We start from the raw sequence: 21,201 nt of genomic DNA, 5'->3' as shown, positions 1-21,201 counted from the left end.
CTACCTGTGTTCCTAAGCTGGCTGCCATCATGTGAGTCAGAAGTTTAGCTGCAAACATCGAGTACCTGTCACAGAACATGTGTGAAACCACAGCCAAGCAGAGACCTGTGGAAACAAGAGATCCCAGTCAGGTTTCGTAATCCGCGAAGAGATTATGTGTACAGAACGAAAAATCTCTGGGACAGTTAAGCACAAAAGCCCAGCCTATATACAGCATAACATAATACCTCTGGAGAAGATTATGCTGAAATTTCAGCATACATATCCCTTTTGTATGATCTATACCATCTCCACATTTATCAGTTAACCCAAAGGATAACTTTAATTTTCCAATTATTTTCAAGTTATCTGCTATGTAACAGCAAAGGCATAAATAACATTAACAGTTTTAATAAGACTTTTATTTTCTAAGTTGCTATTAGTCAACTTTACTGTTTAAAATGCTTTTCCATCCTAATTTTAAATCTGGTTTATTTATTTTTTTTTAGATTGAATGGCTTGAGTAAGCAAAAATATTTATAAAGGTGACTAGAACTTTTTGGGCAAGAAACTGTGAATGATCCTCCAAAACTGATGCTCAAATTACCCATTTTCAGCTAACAGCAGTGGTAATGATGAACTTTTAGCCAACCCACAGCTGCTGCATGTCAAAACCAGAATATTTTTTTCGTTCTTCCACAAAGAAATTAAGTATAAAAATTTCCATTGTAAGTGGCATTATCTTTAAACCTGCGTATCTATTTTGAGATAAATTGTCATTATATAGCCCAGGCTGGCCTTGAAATTGCAGTCCCTCTGCCTCGGGCTCCTGAGTGCTGGAATTATGTCATGCATCACTAAACCAGAACTTGAAGGCAGGATACTTTAAGAATATTTTATGCCTTAAATTTTTCAGATAGTAGTCTAATAAACAGTGACCATTTATTTGTTCACTTGAGCTTTTTACCACACGTCTTTGTGGACTGGATTGTTTTGTGTAAGAGTCACTGAAGCATTACAAATGCTGGCATGCACAGACCACTTAGCCATGTGTTTTCCATATATTACCTCATTTAATGCCAATGCCCTCTTGACAAACATGAGACATTGCACTGATTTAACATTTCGTTCTCCATTGTATTTTCCGAAGCTGTGCGGTGAGCTTTCAGAGTAAACTGCATGTCAGCGTAAGAGCATTAACCATCTACAAAATGCCTCCATGGGGTCTCCTCACGGGTTTTCTGTTCAGAAATGCCTCTCAGAATTCTTTTTAGAAAAATAGTTCAATTATGTTTTATATTTCAATAGAGTAGAAGGAGCTCCCTGTAAGGGGGGATGGGCTTTTTGTTTAGAAACCCCCCCCTGCCCCCCACCCCCCGCCCCCCGCAGGGAAGTCTGGAGCAGCCCACTCTTAGCACAGGGGCCATGGCACTCACACCTCAGGTGTGCCGGTCGGTGTTGGGGTTGCCTCCAAACTCACCTACACGGGTGATGGTGTTTCCTACAGATGTGGCAGTTGCGCCTGCTTCTGCACCTTTACCTTCTCCTCTACTGGCACTGGTGCTGACAACTCATTAATTTGTCCTTTGGGTCTCTACGACATTCATAAGTTGCTTGAACTCATGCTTAGAGGTGTGTGCTCATGTGTGTGTATAATACACTGACCTAAAAGCAAGCCCTAACCACAATTTCCTTCTCAGTATAAACTACATGATCACAAATATGGATTTCCTGCAAGTTTCCCGGAATGACTGGTAACAGTGCAAGGCAAAGGCTGAAGACTGGCCAAAGGAGGAACACACACATTTCCTACTCACTGTAGTTCAAAAGAATTTATCCAGTGATTTCCCCCCTAATTTGGTAATCCATTCAGCATCATATTCCTGTTCCAGCACAGGAACCCAGCACGATTACATGAGACCAGCTTAGAAACGTGATTGTGTATGAAAAGCTTCATTAAAATGCTACCATGGCCCCTGGTTGATGCCCTGGGATCAAATGCAGAGGCAGGAAGTGGTCAGGATTGTCCTAGTGTTTCAGCATAATGCGTCATCGTTATCAGGCCACACTGGATAGTTTTATGTCAACTTGGCATAAGTCAGAGTCATCTCGCTAGAGGAAACCTCAAGTGAGAAAATGTCTGCATCAGCTTGGACTGGAAGCAAGTTTGTGGGGGCATTTTCTTGACTGAGATTGATGTGGGAGGGCACGCTGTGAGGAGTACCACCCCTGAGCAGGTGATCTCAGGTCATGAAAAAGCACGCTGAGTGAGCAATGGGAAGGCAAGCCAGTAAACGGTATTCTTCCATGGCCTCTGCTTCAGATCCTGCCTCCAGGTCCCGCCTTGAGCTCCTGCCCTGACTTCTTTCATGACAGACTCTTGAGCTGCGAGTGAAATCAGTACTTTCCTCCCTAAATTGCTTTAGATCCATGTTTTACCACAGCAGTCAGAAGCCAACTGGAGCACTGGCTCATTCACTGAAAGGAGAATTCTGGTGAGAATTCAAGCAAGTTGTGCTCTAAACTAGGCAAAGCCATCTGGCTTTGGACAGGATATAGAATACTTAAGATTTAAAGAAATAAATATTTTAGTTATGAAGTTTCTAAATCACTACATACAAATTTAAGTATCCAAAGTACTATACACTAATATCCAAATTTAGGAAAATAACCTTTCCTCAGTCTAGAAAATGAGTGCCTATGTTCAGTATATATACTTAACGTTTACAAGGAAATATTTTTAATTGCAGTTCTGTAGCTCAAATTCCTTACTATAAATAGTCAAATCACAAAACATAGAATATATGATAGAATTTCTAAAATAAAGTAAAACAAACCGTAACAACTCCATATATTACCTAAATATGCACTCTACAGTCTTTAAATTTTTATTTCTTAGCAATTCTCTAGAGAAACAATCTGCTGTCTGGATAATATTCTTTTTTTCCTAGCCCTATACAGATTACAGATTGAACTGGAGGAGAAAGAATCTTCGTTTAACCCACTGACACAAATGACTATTTACACATTTAAAAGAGAGAAGGAAGATTCTCTTCACAGAATAACAACACTAATGACATGTGGTAGTGAGGATACAGCTCTGAAGCAGACCACAGATTGTATGGATACATACAATATTGGAGTATTTATGTGAATATAAATATGTGTGATGTTTGCATGTGAGTAGGCAGAGTTGGGAGACATTGTTGTTCTTCAGCGTATTTTACAGGTGGGAAATGTTCCCATGTAACTGTAACTTAGCCCCACACAAGACAGATGAGAGTAAATTTTCTACAAATTTTTCTTTATGAATTTTGTGTTTTAAGGTGTCAGTCTATCACTCTATTTATACCTGCTTCCTCCAGATAAATCCACATGAAATCAGCTCACTGTTATTTCATGACTAAGTTGAGTATGAGCTCTTTGTTTCTTCTTGTCTTTCTACATCATGCTACCTGTGGTTGTAGGGTTTCTACTGTTTGATTACAAACCACAGCTGAACTGATACGTCTTTAAGTTTTCCCTCCATGCAATGTGCTTGGCTTATTGCTACTAACACAGTAAGGGTGGGAAGAAAAAGCAGTCAACACTGAAAAGATTTCCAGTAGGAACAAATGGCAGCATGAATCACCTTGGAGCACATAACTCCATGTGTTAGGGAATGGGTGATGTTGCCAGAGTCAAGAGTCTTGATAATTAAGGAATTGATCCTGAACACATCAGCTACTAGCCATTGGAAGGTGTTTAAATGTAAATTGTCACAAGTTAAATAGAACTATATTTCAGTCATATTCCAAGGATGCATGGCCAGATATGGCCAGTATCTCACATATTAGACAGTATAAAATATTGTCACCATCACAGAAAGCCATACTGCAGAGAACTGTTAATTCTTCCTGAGTGATGAAAGAATACACTGTATTTCAGAAGAATTTGTATCCAAGTGACTAAGATAATATGGTTTGAAAGTCCAAAGTTGGCACATTGTACAAAACCACATCTGGTCTGAAATATACTGTGTGTTATTTATTTCTTTAACAAGAAATAGGACCTGCCTACAAGATATGCTGGGGTAAAGATGGTGTAGAAATTGTGGGAGTAGCCAACCAATGACTGGTCCAACCTGAGACCCATGCCATAAGAGAGAGCCCACCCTGATACTACTTTGAGCACCAGGACCCAGAGGCTTGATAGCCCAGAGACCTAGGATATTACCAAACACAACCAACAAAAAAAGAGTTCATGCAATGATGCCTAATGATATTCTGCTATGCTCATAGATTGGTACCTAGCCTAACTGTCATCAGAGAGGCTTCATCCAGCAACTGATAAAAACAGATGCAGAGACCCACTGCCAAACATTAGTCAGAGCTGGAAGAATCCTGTGGAAGAAGGGGAGGAAGGATTGTAGGAGCCAGAGGGGTCAATGGCACAAAAAAAAAAAAAAAACCAGAATCAACTAACTTGGGCTCCTAGGGAAACACAGAAACTGAACTGACAATCAGGGAGCCCACATGGGTCTGACCTACGTCCTCTGTATATATGTTATGATTGTGTAGCAGGATCTTCTTGTAGGACTCCTAACAGTGGGAGCAGGGGCTGTCTATGACTCCTTTGCTGGCTTTTGGGAACCTAGTCCTTGTAGTTGGAAGTTTTTCTCTGTCCTGCCTGGCCCACAGTTGGGACAAATTTCTCCCACTCTCGTCCCCCAAGTAAACACATAGAGGCTTATATTAATTATAACTGCTCAGCCATTAGATCAGGCTTATTACTGACTAGCTCTTCCACTTAAATTAACCCATAATTCTTATTTATGTTTAGCCACATGGCTTGGTACCTTTTCTCAGTTCTGCCTTGTCATCTTGCTTTCTCTGTGTCTGGCTGGCGACTCCTCACTCTGTCCTTCTTCTTCCCAGAATTCTCCTCATCTGCTTGCCTGCCTATACTTCCTGCCTGGCTATTGGTCAATCAGTGTTTTATTTATCAACCAATCAGAGCAACACATATTCACAGCATATAGAATGACATCCCACAGCAATTCCTCATAGTGGGTTGCCTCATCCAACCTTAATACAAGGGGAGGTGCCTAGTCTTACTGCAACTTGATGTGCCATCTTTGGTTGATATCCATGGGAGGCCCTGCCCCTTCTGAATTGAAATGAAGGAGGAGTGGATTGGGGAGAGCAGAGAGGAAGTCAGGGGGAAGGACTTGGAGGAGAGGAGAGGAGAGAGGTAAAACTGTTGTTGGGATGTAAAAAAAAAATAAATCATTTAAAAAAAGAAACAGGATCGAAAGTACTGTACATGTGGTGCTGTGTCCAGTAATACTCAACATGATGGACACTGGCTGCTCTCACAGTGATTATGTCCAACTTTGCCTGTCTCATGTGCCAGAAAGTGACTGGCTTATGAAAGTTTACCAAACATGGTTTGGGGCAAAGAGGTGTTGGGGCAGCATTCCAGGTGTCTTTTACAAGAGTTTCCATTGCTTTAGCATAGCGTCTGCCTTGGCTTACCTGGACACTGCCAGCTTGATGCTCAAGGCTCTACAGGCAGCTGAGACCACACCAGGACAAGACAAAAGGGCACCCACGGTGTGAGAAAAGCAGAGCAGAAAAAGAAGAAGAGGTCGGGCTGCAGGGGCATTGTTACTGTGCCCAATTGTTCATCCTGGGCACTAAGTCTGGGGAAGACACTCAGAGTGCCCTTCTGTGATGTGCAGCCCAATTCTTGCCAAACAAAATTCCTTTGCAGATATTGCTAGATAAACTCAACATCTTTATGCTATGCACACGTATTTTAGGGCTAAGTGACTTCTTGTTATCTACATTTATCCCTTCAAACTCTTCTTTTTAAAGTTCTAAGCATTTAAAATGTTTTTCCTCAGGGATAACACATCATTTGATAGAATGGAATTATTTTGAAAATACACTCTTCCACAATCATAATAGGTCCCCCAGGACAATGGTTTCTGAAAACCCGAGCCTGATGTTTCTAAAGGAAGTTGACCAAAAGTTTCAAAAATAACTTTAAAAAATAATGTTGAGTTGAATGCAATTGTGCTCAGATTTACTTCCTTAATTATTGAGGCTCTGTCTCTCTGGCCACCCCACCCTGTCCTTATACACAGACTTATGTGTGCTTGGAGGTGCTTCATAATGACTTTTGTTACTACTAGAAATCTTTTCAGGGTTGGCCAGCTATTATTACTTTGAAAAATGTATCAGCATTTCAGCTTGCAGGGGAGCAAAAAAAAAGGCATAACTTAAAATGTTTGCCATTTTATAAAAAGTTGAACAAAAGATGATCATCCTCAAATAATTTTTATTAACTTTCTTAACCTGTAAGGCCTGCAATTAGTCACTTACAAATTATTATTTATTATGAGATTGACATTGTATAGGCATTTACACACAGTATTCTCTTTTTAAGTAGATAAGATAACTAGCTAATTAGTAAAGAACACTTTAGTTTGGGTAATACGTTAAAGGATTTCTTCGTGGTAAGAAGAAGGAAGTGATTCCAATGTGAGAACAGGCCCACCTCTAACAGTGTCAAATCACTTCTGCCACAGGAAACTGAACTACAGATGCAACAAAATAACTTTCACTTAATTTCATTCACTTAAGGTAACACGGAAAGGAACTACACGATGAAGGTAACAGGTTGTCTTTACGGTTAGAAGACTATAAAATTGTGTTAAGAGTCAAAGTTGGGGAAAATCCAACCCAACAGTCATCTTTGATGGGATGGTATCCTAGAGAAAAGCCCCGAAGATTTGTAGTCATATTCTGGGAAATAGTGTGCACACACCTCAAGCCTTGCTGATCTTATTAGTAATTAGGTTAGATTGTGGTATGTGATGAAGCCATCTTAATTTACACTTCTTCCAACTCATTCCTGTCATGGGCGGGAGAATGCACACAGCCCTCTTTTACTACCTTTCTCTTTTTTATCCTTTTTACTTTAAGGAGTGGCCTCAGTTTCGTTTTCTGGTATTTGGCAAACCTAGGATCTTCCAGGTAACCCTCTCTCCTTTCACCTCTCTGAACTGAGGGTTTCTCAGCCTTTATCCTCTTTCGCCCACTTCTCGAACTGGAAGCAGAACTAACAAAGAGGCCAGCTCCTATGAATATGTACATCATTACACTCGTGAAAAGGACTAGTTAACTGTTATCAAGTCAGAGCTATCCCATTGGTCTGACCCAAAGTACACACTATATATATATATAAGAAACAAAAAGTTCCCAGCACTCGGGAGGCAGAGCCAGGAGGATCTCTGTGAGTTCGAGGCCAGCCTGGTCTACAAAGTGAGTTCCAGGAAAGGCGCAAAGCTACACAGAGAAACCCTGTCTCGAAAAACCAAAAAAAAAAAAAAAAAAAAAAAGAAAGAAAGAAACAAAAAGTTATCTTTTCTAATTCCTGAAGGACCATCAGAGGAATGGGCATTGGTTCTCTCATGAAATAAAAACTGAGGCAAAAACACAGGAGTTTAGAGTCCTTACTTATAAAATATCTTGAATAAAACAGAAAATAAATTATAATTTCAAAGTCTTGACACTGGTCCCAAGTCAAAGGCACAAATGTGGATGTAGCAGCTATATGTGGATGATGACATTTAAGTTCTCAAGCACCCATGCAGGTCAGCGTAACGTTTTCTGCATCAAGTTATAGAAAATATAGAATGACCAATAACTCTCCTAGGATGTACCTTACGATTCTTCTGCCTCTACATGGAATCAGAGACACCATGCTTTAAGTTTGAAAACTCTCTAGTTTGATGTTCAATGTTTTTGTAAAGCAGAGGATTCCTCTGGGTCACAGCAGCATTTGAATTTGTTTGTAAAATAATATCCAAATTTTATTTCAATATGATAACTTTTTTTTTTTTTTTTTTTTTGGTTTTTCGAGACAGGGTTTCTCTGTGTAGCTTTGCGACTTTCCTGGGACTCACTTGGTAGTCAATATGATAACTTTTTATTCCATTATTCTATGAAACTTCTTTGCTCATGAAATATACCACCATTGAAATAAAACAAGTCTCCCTCTGATTTTGAAATTATATTCACCTAGAAGAATTTATTGGATAAGAAATGCCATCCATCTTTTATGAAAGATATTATTAAGAATAAGAGATTCTTAACTTTTGCTATGGAACCCAAGACTCATAATTTAGATACGTTATGGAAAAATTGTAACTATGTAAAACTGAATTATAATGGGAATATTTAACAATCAGAACCAAGCATAATAATTAGTTACTTGACTCCATCTCCAGAAAGATTTCCTAGTGGATGAGGATTGCTAGGCAGATTGTTGGTATACGTATTTAGAGAGACAATCCCTCCCAATAACAAACAAGTCACCACTAAAGCAGACTAACTGGCCTGAGATGCAGACATGATTTGTAGTCATACATTGGGGGTAGGAATTTTGAGTATCCTGACACATACAACTAGAATATTACTCTAGTTCCCAAAAGCTGATGACAGAATCAGGACTTGAACTAAGACAGTCTGGTTACAAGGTTATATTTATAGTTAATATCTCACACAGAGTTATCTATATAGCACATCATTCCTAGTTATGGTGTATGTAAACAGACAGACATTGATAAAATCCAAGTTCCTATTGCTGCAATAAAAAAGGGGATAAATATGTTGAGTAGAAAATAATTTTTAGCATAGGGTTTGATATGGTTTTTTTTTTTTTTTTTTTGGTTTTTCGAGACAGGGTTTCTCTGTGTAGCTTTGCGCCTCTCCTGGAACTCACTTGGTAGCCCAGGCTGGCCTCGAAGTCACAGAGATCCGCCTGACTCTGCCTCCCGAGTGCTGGGATTAAAGACATGCGCCACCGCCGCCCGGCTGGGTTTGATATGTTTAAAGTGCCAAAGTTGTAGACAACTGACCAACTGATGGGATAGAATATTTATTTTAATGAAAACACAAAATCTTTATATGCATTGATTTATATGATCCCAATATTCTAACTGTAGAACCTATTGCTCTAAAGTGCAATACACCACAAATGGTTCCCTTTCCTCTTATCTAGCCTCTGTCTCATGCTGTATCCCATGCTCTTCATGAAAACATGGCTTCTTCTGCAAAGAAGTTCAGAGTTGAGCCTCCATAAATACCTGCTGTATGTATTAATGATTAAGATGGGCAAATGATGAATCATAGCATGCTCATATCTTACACACACAAAAGAACTATGGGAAAGTTTCATTCTCACAAATATTTAAAATTCATAACTTGAAAACCCTGCCACTGACCTGAAATGCATATAAACCCAGAAGAGAAAAAAGCTTCATTGTATGATGACAAGTTGTCAGTCTGGGCGTAAACAGCATACATAGACAAGTGTGAACAGGCACATCCCACGTAGTCCGAAGTATCTTCAACCACTTTGCAAAACTGGCTGTCAGACAACCAGCTAGAACAAAACACAATAGTCACTGTTCTTGCAATAATGTGTTCAGGTTGTTTTTAAAGGAAAAATAACTAGCTGAAATTAAGTGTTCTTTACTCAAGACTTAAGCAGACTACATTTTCCAGAAGAAACACTAGAAGGAATATCTTGTCCAGGACATGACCCAACAGTTTCCGTCAAGACACCTTAAGAAGCAGTGTAAATACCAACCACACCTGCCAGAGCATTTGTTGTACCAAAGAAGTTAGCCTTCTCAGCAATGGTGCCTTACCTATCCTAAAGCAAATTTGGTCTTTTCTGTCATTCAAAAATTTCCACTGGTCAACATAGCTATGACATGTGTGGATCCCAAAAGACCATCACAGTCATGGCTTGTGTGGATCCCAACAGACCATCATAGTCACGGCTTGTGTGGATCCCCACACGACAGCATGGCTGTCTTAGTCAGGGCTTCTATTGCTACAATGAAACACCATGACTAAAAAGCAAATTAAGGAGGTAAGGGTTTATTCATCTTATACTTCCATGTTGCTGTTCATTAACAAAGGAAGCCAGGACAGGAACTCAAAGGGGGCAGGAACCTGGAGGCAGGAACTGATGCAGAGACCATGGAGAGGAGTTGCTTACTGGCTCACTCCCCATAGCTTGTTCATACTGCTTTCTTATAGAACCCAGGACCACCAGCCTAGGGATGGCACCACCCACAACAGACTGGGCCCTCTCGTGCTGATCACTAATTAAGAAAATGTCTTATAGCTGGATCTCACGGAGGCATTTTTTTTTTCAACAAAGGCTGCTTCCTCTCTGATGACTGTAGCTTGTGTCAAATTGACATAAAATCAGCCAATACAATCGCCACTGTGTGTAGGGCTAACCTCTCCTCTTGCTTTCAAAAGTCTTGTAGTTTGCACAACACCAGACAAATTACTTGTTATGCTATGGTCGTTTGAATAAGAGTGGTCCCCATAGGCTCATATATTTGAATGCTTGGAATTGGTGGAACTTTTTGAGAAGGATTAGGGGGTGTGCCCTTGTTGCAAGAGGTGTGGCCTAGTTGGAAGAGGTGTGTCACCCTGAGTGGGCTTGGACGTTTAAAAAACCCATACCAGGCCCAGTCTCACTCTCTCTCTCTGCCTACATCTTACAAATAAGATGTAAGTTCCCAGCTACTGCTCCAGCACCATGCCTGCCTGCCTCCTGCCATGCTCCCTGGCATGACAACCAGGGATTCTAACCCTCTGAAACTGTAAGCAGGCCCCAAATTAAATGTTTTCTTTTATAAGTTGCCTTGATGATGGTGTTTCATCACATCAATAGACCAGTAACTAATGCATATGCTTTCCTATGATTTCCTCCACAGCTTTTCTTTTTTTGTATTTTGAGTCATATATCATAAATACCATCTATGTTTAAAACAAGCAGGTGCAATGTTTCTGGCTGGGAAGCACCAAACACTTTTCTTAAGATTTATCAGTTTGTACCTGGCCGCGGCCTGATTCCAGAAGAGACAGAGAGATGTATGGGGAACAATTCTAGGCTCAGCTGCATAAATCCTGTAGAGAACCTCATTGTTGTTAGGCAAGGGTTGTGCACTCTGACCTTTCACACTCAGGGACAACACCTATAATGTCAAAAAGAAACACAACATTTAACGGTAATTTTCCAATGAGTGATATGACTGAGTCTCCCAGTCAGAGCTGGACTTTGTTTTTCTAATACCTAATACCTCTAGTGTTTTCTTCAGCACCATTAGCTGCTCTCTTACTGAATGCAACTCTGACTGGTTTTCCACTGTCACAGCCTAACCCCACCGCACTCACTTTCAGTCTTTAGCTGACAACACCCACTCTAAGTATCCCTGGCTGGCCTCCTGAGAAGGTAGGTACATGCCGAGGCATCACAGCAGGGAAAGCTATAGTGTTACACTTTGTCCATATACGCACATACATACTCCACAAAACATAAGGGAAACGTTTCCAACTACATTTGAAGCCCAAAAAAACTACAAACGGCTTACAGAGAGAGTAATTTTCCTGCTACTCATGGGTAGCACCTGAAAGAACAGCTAAGCTGATGTGTTCTGAGTTTGCCTGGTAAAGGGAAAAGATAAACTATCACATAATTTTAAATGAGAGATTACCTTGTCCTTCAGGGCAGGAAGATTGTTTCCTGCCAGGAACCACTGCTGGCTGCTGTACTCCACAAACTGGACCAATGTGCATGCTCTTTTCCCATCCAACAATTCTGCATCCGGAACATCCAATAACCTCTCTGGAATTTGAATGTAATCACCATCCTTTCCTTCGAACGTGTGTCCATTGATTTGCTGAGGGTACCAGGAAAGGGCCAGGATCGACAAGTATGGGCAGCTGTCAAGGATGGTTTTGCTTCTATAGGAAGAAAACAAGCCTGTGTTGAGTTGGCAGGTGTTTGTATCAACATATCCAATTGTATTTGCTTCAATATTTAAGTGGAGGATTTTTCTTCATGTAGAACAATCCCAACACTAAATAACCATCCGCCTTCTGTTTCCTAGTGATGAGTACATCGTTCCACACCCCTTTGCTTGGTCTCTCTTGTAACCTAAAACAGGAGTATCTGGAAGCTGTTACACAGTTATCATAATGCAGTCTGTGGCTTAGAATGTACTTTTCTGTGTTAGTCACAGGCTGTGATAGGACAGGCTGAGGAAAGGGTATTCCCACTAGAGTGGGACCTTTTTTAAATTTAAAACCATAGAGCACATGCATCTACAGCTGCATTTCCGTCTCAGATGTCCCTCATGCCTTTCCAGTACATCAGAGCCTTCTAATACAATAATCCAGCTTACGAGAAAACAGATCTGAGTAATGGTCTTGATGCTTCTGACATTTTTATTTTTTCACACCTCTTAGGAATAATAAGATTCTACACTCAGCTAAATTGCTTTCAAACCTCAATGTGAGTTGAACTCATGTGGACTTGGTTTAAAGTACAGGTGGCACTCCAGCCTCACTAAGGCAGATCCTTACATGGGGAGCGGATTTACGGTTCAAGGAATGTGAATACGTAACCATTTCCCCTAAAGCTTCAGTGAGTTGTCTCTGGCATCATCATCTTTGCCATAGGGAGCAGATACCAAGGTAGAGGAAATACAAACCCTGCTTCGAACAGTGTAGAGGTTATTAGGATACTGTATCTGACACTGTATTAGGACAGAAATGTATCTGTCCAATCTTAAAGGTTCTACCGGCCACAGTGTACACAGAGTATATAGTTAGTGTATCAAAAAAAGATACCTTGCTAAGACCTGTAATGTGAGAAATGAATCTGATAATGTTAAATGAAAGATGTGAGAAATGAAAGAGTCAAAGGGAACCTTTTCTTCTAGCTGTATGTCATGTTTACAAGAAGTTTCTTCCAAGGCTTAAATGATAGCATTTAAAGTGTTCAGTGTCAATTGTATCAACTACACTCCAGGGCAGGCCTTATGCTTAGCAGTAGCTGACCAATAATAAATAGATGCCATGATTTTTGTGATTTTGTTTTTTGTCTTTTCTGATTGTGTTTTGGTTTGGTTGAGGAGGTGGGTCTTTTTGAGAGAGAAAAAAGAACATGAGGTTGGGTGGGTAGGGAGGTAGGAAAGATCTAGAAGGACTTTGGGGAGGAAAAAGAATATGATCAAAATATACTATATGAAAAAATTTAAAAATAATTTTATAATGTAATGAAAATAACTAACTAAATAAATGCAGTGGTCAGTGGCTTTGATATTTTATCATATCCAGGATGCTAGGTGTTGGAGCCTACTAGGTTTCCTAGTGGCCGTACCCAGCAGGACGGCATAAGAGGTTGATAGGACCATGGGCCTGGGTACCAGGTGACTGTAACTAGCAAGGGGGAGGTCTTTTGCTCCGCCCCTTGGCATTGTTATAAACAGACCTTTGACCTTTGGAATAAAGTTCTGGGCTGGTGGATAAGGATCCAGACCCACACAAGTCTATCCTGTGTTTTCTCTCCTCTCTCTATTTCTAAGTCTCTTATCCCTCATTCCTCAAAAGTTTCTGGGGTAAATAAATGTGGGGGCTGGTCCTCCACAGATGGCGCCTGAACAGAGACAAAGGAAAAGATAAAGAAAAAAAATAACCCTAGAGCTTGGTGAAAGGATTGAAGGGGATGTTATGAGTGTAGGTATTCCAATAAGGAATTGAAAAATGAAGGCAACGGTATTTTATTCTCGGGTGTATAGGTTAGGTGGTAAAGGATATACCACAGGCTGCAGCATTAGCTTTCTCTCTATACAGGTATCTCTCTCTCCCTCTCCCCCTCCCCCTCCCCCTCCCCTCCCCCTCCCCCTCCCCCTCCCCCTCTCCCTCTCCTTCTTCTCTCTATAAAAACTAAGGAAGGTAGAATGGGTAATACAGTGCAGGAAGACAGACCTTCAGAGTTAATTAGGAATATAGAAAATTAAAAGCTTAGGGTAAAGAAGGATAAGATAAACCTAACTATGGGGTTATGAACGCAAAATCCTAGGGGAAAATCTATCTTGTTTGAACTTAACGGGCAGAGAAAAGCTCTTCTTTGAGCGTATCAGGCAGAAAGGGGATTCCTACGGAAGATTTTGGCCTGGGGACAGCTAAAATGTAAAAACAAACAAACAAACAAACAACAACAACAACAAAAAGAAAAAAACAGCAGAGGAAAGAGATTTCCCCTGCAGTGGGTGCGGACAGAAACAAAAATCCTCTGCTTTGTCAGCAGTAGAACATCTTACCCTCAGAATTAGTTCCCTCCTGGCCATGAAGCCAAAAAGTTTAGAGAACAGACATCTTAGGAAAAACTTAATCTTTCTCTCTTAAACTAAAAGCTCTCTTAAAAAACGTGCTGGTCTTTCTCTCTCTTGAAAAAAAATAAGCTAAAAAGGCTTTCAGAACTTTCTCAGTTTAAAACTGAGTTTCACCTGGATGGGAAAATCCTGAGGCAAGAGCCTGATGAGGCAGAGAAGCCGGGCTGTGGCTGCATGAGCAGCTGTGCTGAGCACCAGGGACACTATCTGGGGAAGGAGGTGGGATGGGATAGGACGGGGAGCTATCCAGGAGAGCAGCTCTATTTTCCATCAGAGAAAGGACCTTTCTGAAACAAATGTTTTCAGTTTGCCTCACTGACCGGGAGTGAAGCCCTAAGGGTTTTTTCTCAGGCAATAAGCCGCAGCCTGAGTGTGGAGACAAACGGAGGAAAAGCTGGGGAACTGGGTCGGGTGAAAGATCTACTTAGATCTACCTGTTCAACGGTGGCACGGGCATCCTAAAGCAAGCTCAAGAAAGAAAAATCTCCCGTTACAGAAGTGAAACCCTGTGAAGGGAACCGGCAAGCGCGCTAGCATACCCGGAAGGCTTTCAGGGAAATGTAGTATCAATGCAGGTTTGAAACAGTGCTTTATATGGTCGCACAAGGAATTTTTGCTAAGAGCTTTGTGGCAGTTCAACACAATAATTTCACCCTCAGTCTGAAGTGAAGCTTTTCGGTAGAACAAACTGAAAGTTCTGCTGTAACAGAAGCGTTTGTCTGAATTATGGCACAGGGAAGCTGTTCTGGATTTGGGTAAAGAGACAGCCTCTAGTTAGAAACTGTTCACAGCTGAGTATTTCTGCTGGTTCCAGAACAGCTGAGAGAGCTTGGCAAAGGTGATTTGGGGGAGTAGCATTTGTTCCAAAAATGTTACAGTTCTCTAGCAACAAGTGTTACAACCCAGTAGTGACAGTACTCACTAAAATCCCAAGGTTGAAAGAGCCACTGACAAATCTTGTTTCAAACTCTCAAGAACTTTCAGAATGACTACTATAAACTCTGAACTTTGGGAAATGATTTGCATACTTCTGGTCTTGTTCATAATTTAGTGAAAAAAATCTTTTCTAAATGTTAAAAGAAATATCTTATAGATGTTTGCTTTAGTGTTAAGTTAGTTCTGTTATATGTAAAGTGATAATAGTTAAGAGATCTCTTCTAGATGTTAAGGTTTATAAAGTAGAGCTATAGAATGTAACTAAGACTTAGGTAAGGTTTAGGCTTAAGTGAGACTTACAGGTAAGGTTTATAAATATAGGTTTAGGGGAGCCCTATAGAGAGTTTGCTAAGAGATTCTTCCTAGTGTAAGTTAGTTAAGAGTAAGAAGTAATACATCTCTTTTAGGTGTTTGCTAAGTTAGATATCTGAAAAAGTACTAGAGTAGCCCTATAGAATGTAAGTTTATTATGTAGGCTTGAATAAGACTTGGGTAAGGTTTATAAAGTAGTCCTATAGAATTTAGGTTTAAAATTTAGTCAGAAAAATGTAGATTTAGAATATATAGGCTTTAGGTCTAAGGATATGAAGAGTAGGTTTTCCCAACCTGGGAAAACAATATCCACAGCAGACTTGGCACTTCCAGAAACTGCCAATAATGGCAAGAAGCAGCTCCAGAAACTGCTAACTTCAAGAAGTCAACAGACAGTACTGTCTACTACTGAGACCCATGGAGGGTCATAGCTTCCCACACAGCAGACGCCAAGAGCGAAGGCAGAGGCAGCACTAGCGGCGAGGGTGCGCAGGCTTTCGGCCCTGAGGCTAAGCCATGAGAGGGGCGAAGGACAAGCCGCAGTCTGGAAAGCCCTGCAGAGATGCCACACTGCTGCAGGAAAGATGACCAGCGAGCAGAGCAGAGGTGAACAGTGGAGACAGCAGAGACCAGACTGCTTCCTTCCGGAGGCCTAGAGCAGAATGGTGTCAGTGCCGGACAAGCAGCTGAGATGAGCTGGAAAGCAGGAAGTTGTGGACCTGAGAACCTACTCCAGGCTGAACAGCCAGCTTGAGGCTCTGCGGGAACTGCTGGGACTGACTGCAGCCCGAGCTCTGAGCAACAGGATGTGACAGCAATCATGGAGCTGCCCTGAGCTACATTCATCATACACCAGGACAGCGAACAGAGGATTCCGGGACCTGGTTTGCTGAGCACTTGGGCCATCAGCAATGCAGGTAATGGGTTTTCCTCCCAAAGGCAGGGTTGCCGTGGGAAGGCCAGTTCCAGCTCATGGCAGCTGAAGAAGCCTTGAGCCAGTGTGGCTATGCAGTGAAGCTCCCTAGCCTGGCCCAGGAGCGGTCTGGTTGCGGAGGTCGACAGACTGCAAAGCTCAGCGGTAGCTCAAAGCAAACATTTCAAAGAGACTTGATTGAACTGCAAAAAGTTCTGGTTATGGGACTTTGCGTATTTGGAACTGTTTGCTTCAGAGTCATTCCGACTCTGACAGCTGTACACAGACTTAAGGGCAGCTGACAAGCCAGGCCGTGATGATGAACGCTCAGAGGAACTTTTAGGAATGGCACCAGAACTCTTGCTGAACTTTTGAACTTAAGAAATGAAATGGACAGTAATGATTTCATTGCAATGGAACAAGTTTGAATTTGCTTATGCATATAGACTCTATCAACAGTGATGACCTAAGAACTGTTTATGTAAAATGGAACTGCTTATAGAGAAATTTAGGTTTTCTAACTAGGCTTGAGATTTATTTTAAAATATAAGGAAAAGGGAGAGTTAATATTCCTCAGTTTATTTAATTTAAAAAATATTTTCGTGTTACTTGAGTGAAATAATATTATGTTTTGTATAGTTCTATTAAGAAATTGTTCTTGAATGTAGGTTTGTAGCTTGAGAGTAGGTTCATAGGAAGGTTGAGAGTAGGAAATATAATTTTGTATAGTTCTGTTTATGTTAGAATTATTATGTTAAGTTTGATGCAGTTACATCAAGAGTTTTTTTCTTTTAAAATATAAAGAAGAGGGACCTGTTGGAGCCCACTAGGTTTCCTAGTGGCCGTACCCAGCAGGACGGCATAAGAGGTTGATTGGACCACGAGCCTGGGTACCAGGTGACAGTAACTAGCAAGGGGGAGGTCTTTTGTTCCACCCCTTGGCATTGTTATAAATAGACCTTGGGAATAAAGTTCTGGGCTGGTGGATAAGGGTCCAGATCCACCCAAGTCTATCTTGTGTTTTCTCTCCTCTCTCTATTTCTAACTAAGTCTCCTATTCCTCATTCCTCAAGGGTCCCTGGGGTAAATAAATGTGGGGGCTGATCCCCCATAGCTTGGTCTCTGGCCTCCTATGTGAAGACCTCAATTTGTATGGGCCCCCTATATGTCAACAATAGCTTATCAAAATCCCCTTTTTATTCTCTTCACTCAGCCCCCCCATATGAAACACTGTTATAGCTCAGCCACAGAGCCCTTTGCTAGGCACAAAGCCACAGAAACCAGAGAACTTGTGCCACACAGCTGACTAACGCTTTCATAACCCACTTCCAAGACATTCAGTCTAGTCAGAGACCTCGTAGGTCCTGCACTTTGTAAGCCAGCAACACACATAATGTCTTACTCCCACAAGCACCTCAAATTTCTGACCCCTCTTAATTGCCAATAACCAAACTCCCCCCACACCACAACACCTTAACCTATTTATCACATATTTGCCCTCCAAATGTACTCACTTTGTTAATACCATCATCTGCTACATACCTGGACTAAAGTGGGGGGCTACATGTTAATTGGCACCCCTTTACATCCTCAGTGCTAATTGCATTGTTTTTAGTTGGTTTCCAAGTGGTTGCTCTAGATCCCATCACTAATATTCTTGCTCAATTCCCAAATCCTCCCCTCTCAGCAGACACACTTGATATTACGGTGGTGCAAGCAAAATGAGAATGCAAGCAAAATGCTTGACATACTTAGAGTCTTCAGCAAAGCAAACCAGATGTGACGGCCGCTTCTCTTCCACCTGCAATTTATGACTATTATGGACGTCTGTCTAATGGCCTTAACTGTGCCACGCTTCTAGGTTCCTTTAAATTCCAAATACATTCTGTGGTCTCAATGCAAGCAATTAATCTGTGTCAGGGGTTTCTGTAGCCAGGATGAGAGACACATAAATGGCACTAGGGTTGAAGAGCACAGCATTAATCACAGGTGGTAAGGACTAGTGAGAGCATATCCTGAAAGAGGCTCTGTGAGGTGTTTCTGATTCTTTGCTGATTTTCCCATTAAGAAAATATCAGTTCGCCGGGCGGTGGTGGCGTACGCCTTTAATCCCAGCACTCAGGAGGCAGAGCCAGGCGAATCTCTGTGAGTTTGAGGCCAGCCTGGGCTACCAAGTGAGTTCCAGGAGAGGCGCAAAGCTACACAGAGAAACCCTGTCTCGAAAAACCAAAAAAAAAAAAAAAAAAAAAAAAAAAAAAAGAAAATATCAGTCCCCTGGACCCATCAGTACTCACAGCAGTGTAAGCAGATGTAAAATGTTTCCTAACTTCACCTGCTATGGGATGTTCTGTACGCTGTGAATGTGTTGCTTTGATTGGTTGATAAATAAAATGCTGATTGGCCAGTAGCCAGGCAGGAAGTATAGGCGGGATAGACAGACAAGGAGAATTCTGGGAAGTGGAAGGCTGAGAGGAGACGCCAGCCATCATCCAGGGAGCAGCATGTAATGGCACACAGGTAAAGCCACAGAACACGTGGCAACATATAGATTAACAGAAATGGGCTGAGTTTAAATGTAAGAGCTAGTCAGTGGTAGGCCTGACCTAATGGCCAAGCAGTTTTAATTACTATAAGCTTCTGAGTGATTATTTTATAAGTGGCTGGGGGGGTCCATGGAGCTGGGCAGGACCAGAGAAAACTTCCAGCTACATTCACCACACCCTGGAATGGATCTGTAAGGAAAATTCGGGCTGTAAGGTTGCTTTTAATGCAGTCTTCTGACCACACAGCATGGTGCCTGGAAGGGGCTATGGAATTAAGCAGGCCTATGAGTGCGCATGAGACTCTCCATGAACTATTCGTGTGAACCTTGTCAAGGTAAGCAGGACCCTAAACCTCAGTTTCTGAATCTATAAATACAAATAATAAAAGCCCTAATCCAACTTCCAATAGCTTACCTAAAATGATGATTTGTAATATATATAGTAATATACTATATATATCAACTTGCATGAAGGGTTATGCTGAACCTTATAAAATTTTCAGATTCACACTGTTTCTACCTATAAAATATCCATCCATACTATTCAATTTAATGCAGTCTGGATATAGCAAGGATATAATTAATATCATTAATGTTCTCTGTATTTTACACCTTGTCTTTTATATGTAATTTACTATTTTTGAACTTCATGTGTCTGCAACCAAAGAACTAATATTCAAAGTTTGATTTAATCAACTGATTTGTTAGTTTGACAGATTCATTATTGAAATGACCCATATATCATGATTTACTAAATATGGATGATGACTTTCATTGAAAATAAATGATTAAATAAAGTTTATATAAATATTCTTAACCAAATATTCATTAAATAGTAATAAAATGATACTTGTTGTTTTTAGGTAGCATATATGAACAACATGAAAATCAGGATGGATTTTAACTTCTGCCCATGTTCTAATATCAGTGGATTTTGGCTCTCAAATACAAATAAAACATTTTGTGGTTTTTGAACTACAATAACACAATTTAAATGTGAATGTAATTTCTTGTATCATTATGCACAAAATATTAACACATGGCTACATAATTAATTATGCAGTTAATAATGACCAGGTTATTTTCTCCTCCTCTTGCTAGCTTCCTGCTGTGGAATTCCAGTCACAAAAAAGAAATCCTAAAGTTTGAGAGTTGCCTCCCAGTGGAAGAAACATCTGGGGCTTTGGGGCAGCAGAAGTCACAGCAGGAGGCTGGGAATCAGCATCCTTCCTCCTCAGAATATGCTTTCCACTGACAGAATAAAAGCAAGAGAAGACAAGATGATGTTGTGTTTTACTCTAAAGACAGTTTGAAACAACGGCCCCATAGTGTTGGTGGCACACAGTCACTTCTCTTGCTGGACCTGCTGCTTCCCTCCAACAGTCTCTTCCATTGGCAACAGATGGGAAGTACTGACCACACGCTCTGTGCACCATACACTGCTGTGGTGAGAAGTACTGACCACACGCTCTGTGCACCACACACTGCTGTGGTCAGAAGTACTGACCACACACTCTGTGCACCATACACTGCTGTGGTCAGAAGTACTGACCACACACACTCTGTGTACCATACACTGCTGTGGTCAGAAGTACTGACCACACACTCTGTGCACCATACACTGCTGTGGTCAGAAGTACTGACCACATGCTCTGTGCACCATACACTGCTGTGGTGAGAAGTACTGACCACACACACGTTCTGTGTACCATACACTGCTGTGGTCAGAAGTACTGACCACATGCTCTGTGTACCATACACTGCTGTGGTCAGAAGTACTGACCACACGCTCTGTGTATCATCTCAGGGTCGGCTGACACCATACACTGCTTTGGTGAGAAGTACTGACCACACGTTCTGTGTACCATACACTGCTGTGATGAGAAGTACTGACCACACGCTCTGTGCACCACACACTGCTGTGGTCAGAAGTACTGACCACACACTCTGTGCACCATACACTGCTGTGGTGAGAAGTACTGACCACACACACTCTGTGTACCATACACTGCTGTGGTCAGAAGTACTGACCACACACTCTGTGCACCATACACTGCTGTGGTCAGAAGTACTGACCACATGCTCTGTGCACCATACACTGCTGTGGTGAGAAGTACTGACCACACACACGTTCTGTGTACCATACACTGCTGTGGTCAGAAGTACTGACCACACGCTCTGTGTACCATACACTGCTGTGGTCAGAAGTACTGACCACACGCTCTGTGTATCATCTCAGGGTCGGCTGACACCATACACTGC

The 21,201-nt window shown here is 41.3% G+C and overlaps 1 protein-coding gene and 1 long non-coding RNA gene across 2 annotated transcripts in view; one reads left to right on the top strand and one right to left on the bottom strand.

Moving 5' to 3' along the window:
• Adgrv1 (adhesion G protein-coupled receptor V1) overlaps positions 1–21,201 on the bottom strand; it is a 546,923-nt gene that overhangs the window by 276,764 nt on the left and 248,958 nt on the right. The window contains exons 80-83 of the mRNA XM_052743671.1: positions 11,552–11,801; positions 10,893–11,032; positions 9,254–9,414; positions 5–105 (exon numbers count right to left, since the gene is read on the bottom strand). Coding sequence (XP_052599631.1) covers positions 5–105; positions 9,254–9,414; positions 10,893–11,032; positions 11,552–11,801 — 652 coding nt within the window. The remainder of the gene's footprint in view (positions 1–4; positions 106–9,253; positions 9,415–10,892; positions 11,033–11,551; positions 11,802–21,201) is intronic.
• LOC128113772 (uncharacterized) lies at positions 16,233–20,464 on the top strand. Its single transcript, XR_008219655.1, has 3 exons — positions 16,233–16,401; positions 19,187–19,274; positions 20,041–20,464. It is a non-coding gene; the product is annotated as an uncharacterized LOC128113772 (long non-coding RNA).

This window comes from Peromyscus californicus, unplaced genomic scaffold (assembly GCF_007827085.1).
Source record: "Peromyscus californicus insignis strain IS unplaced genomic scaffold, ASM782708v3 Scaffold_18__1_contigs__length_77618521, whole genome shotgun sequence".
Classification (NCBI taxonomy): domain Eukaryota; kingdom Metazoa; phylum Chordata; class Mammalia; order Rodentia; family Cricetidae; genus Peromyscus; species Peromyscus californicus.
Note: the sequence above shows the minus strand (reverse complement) of the source record. Positions and strands in the feature narration are given on the sequence as shown.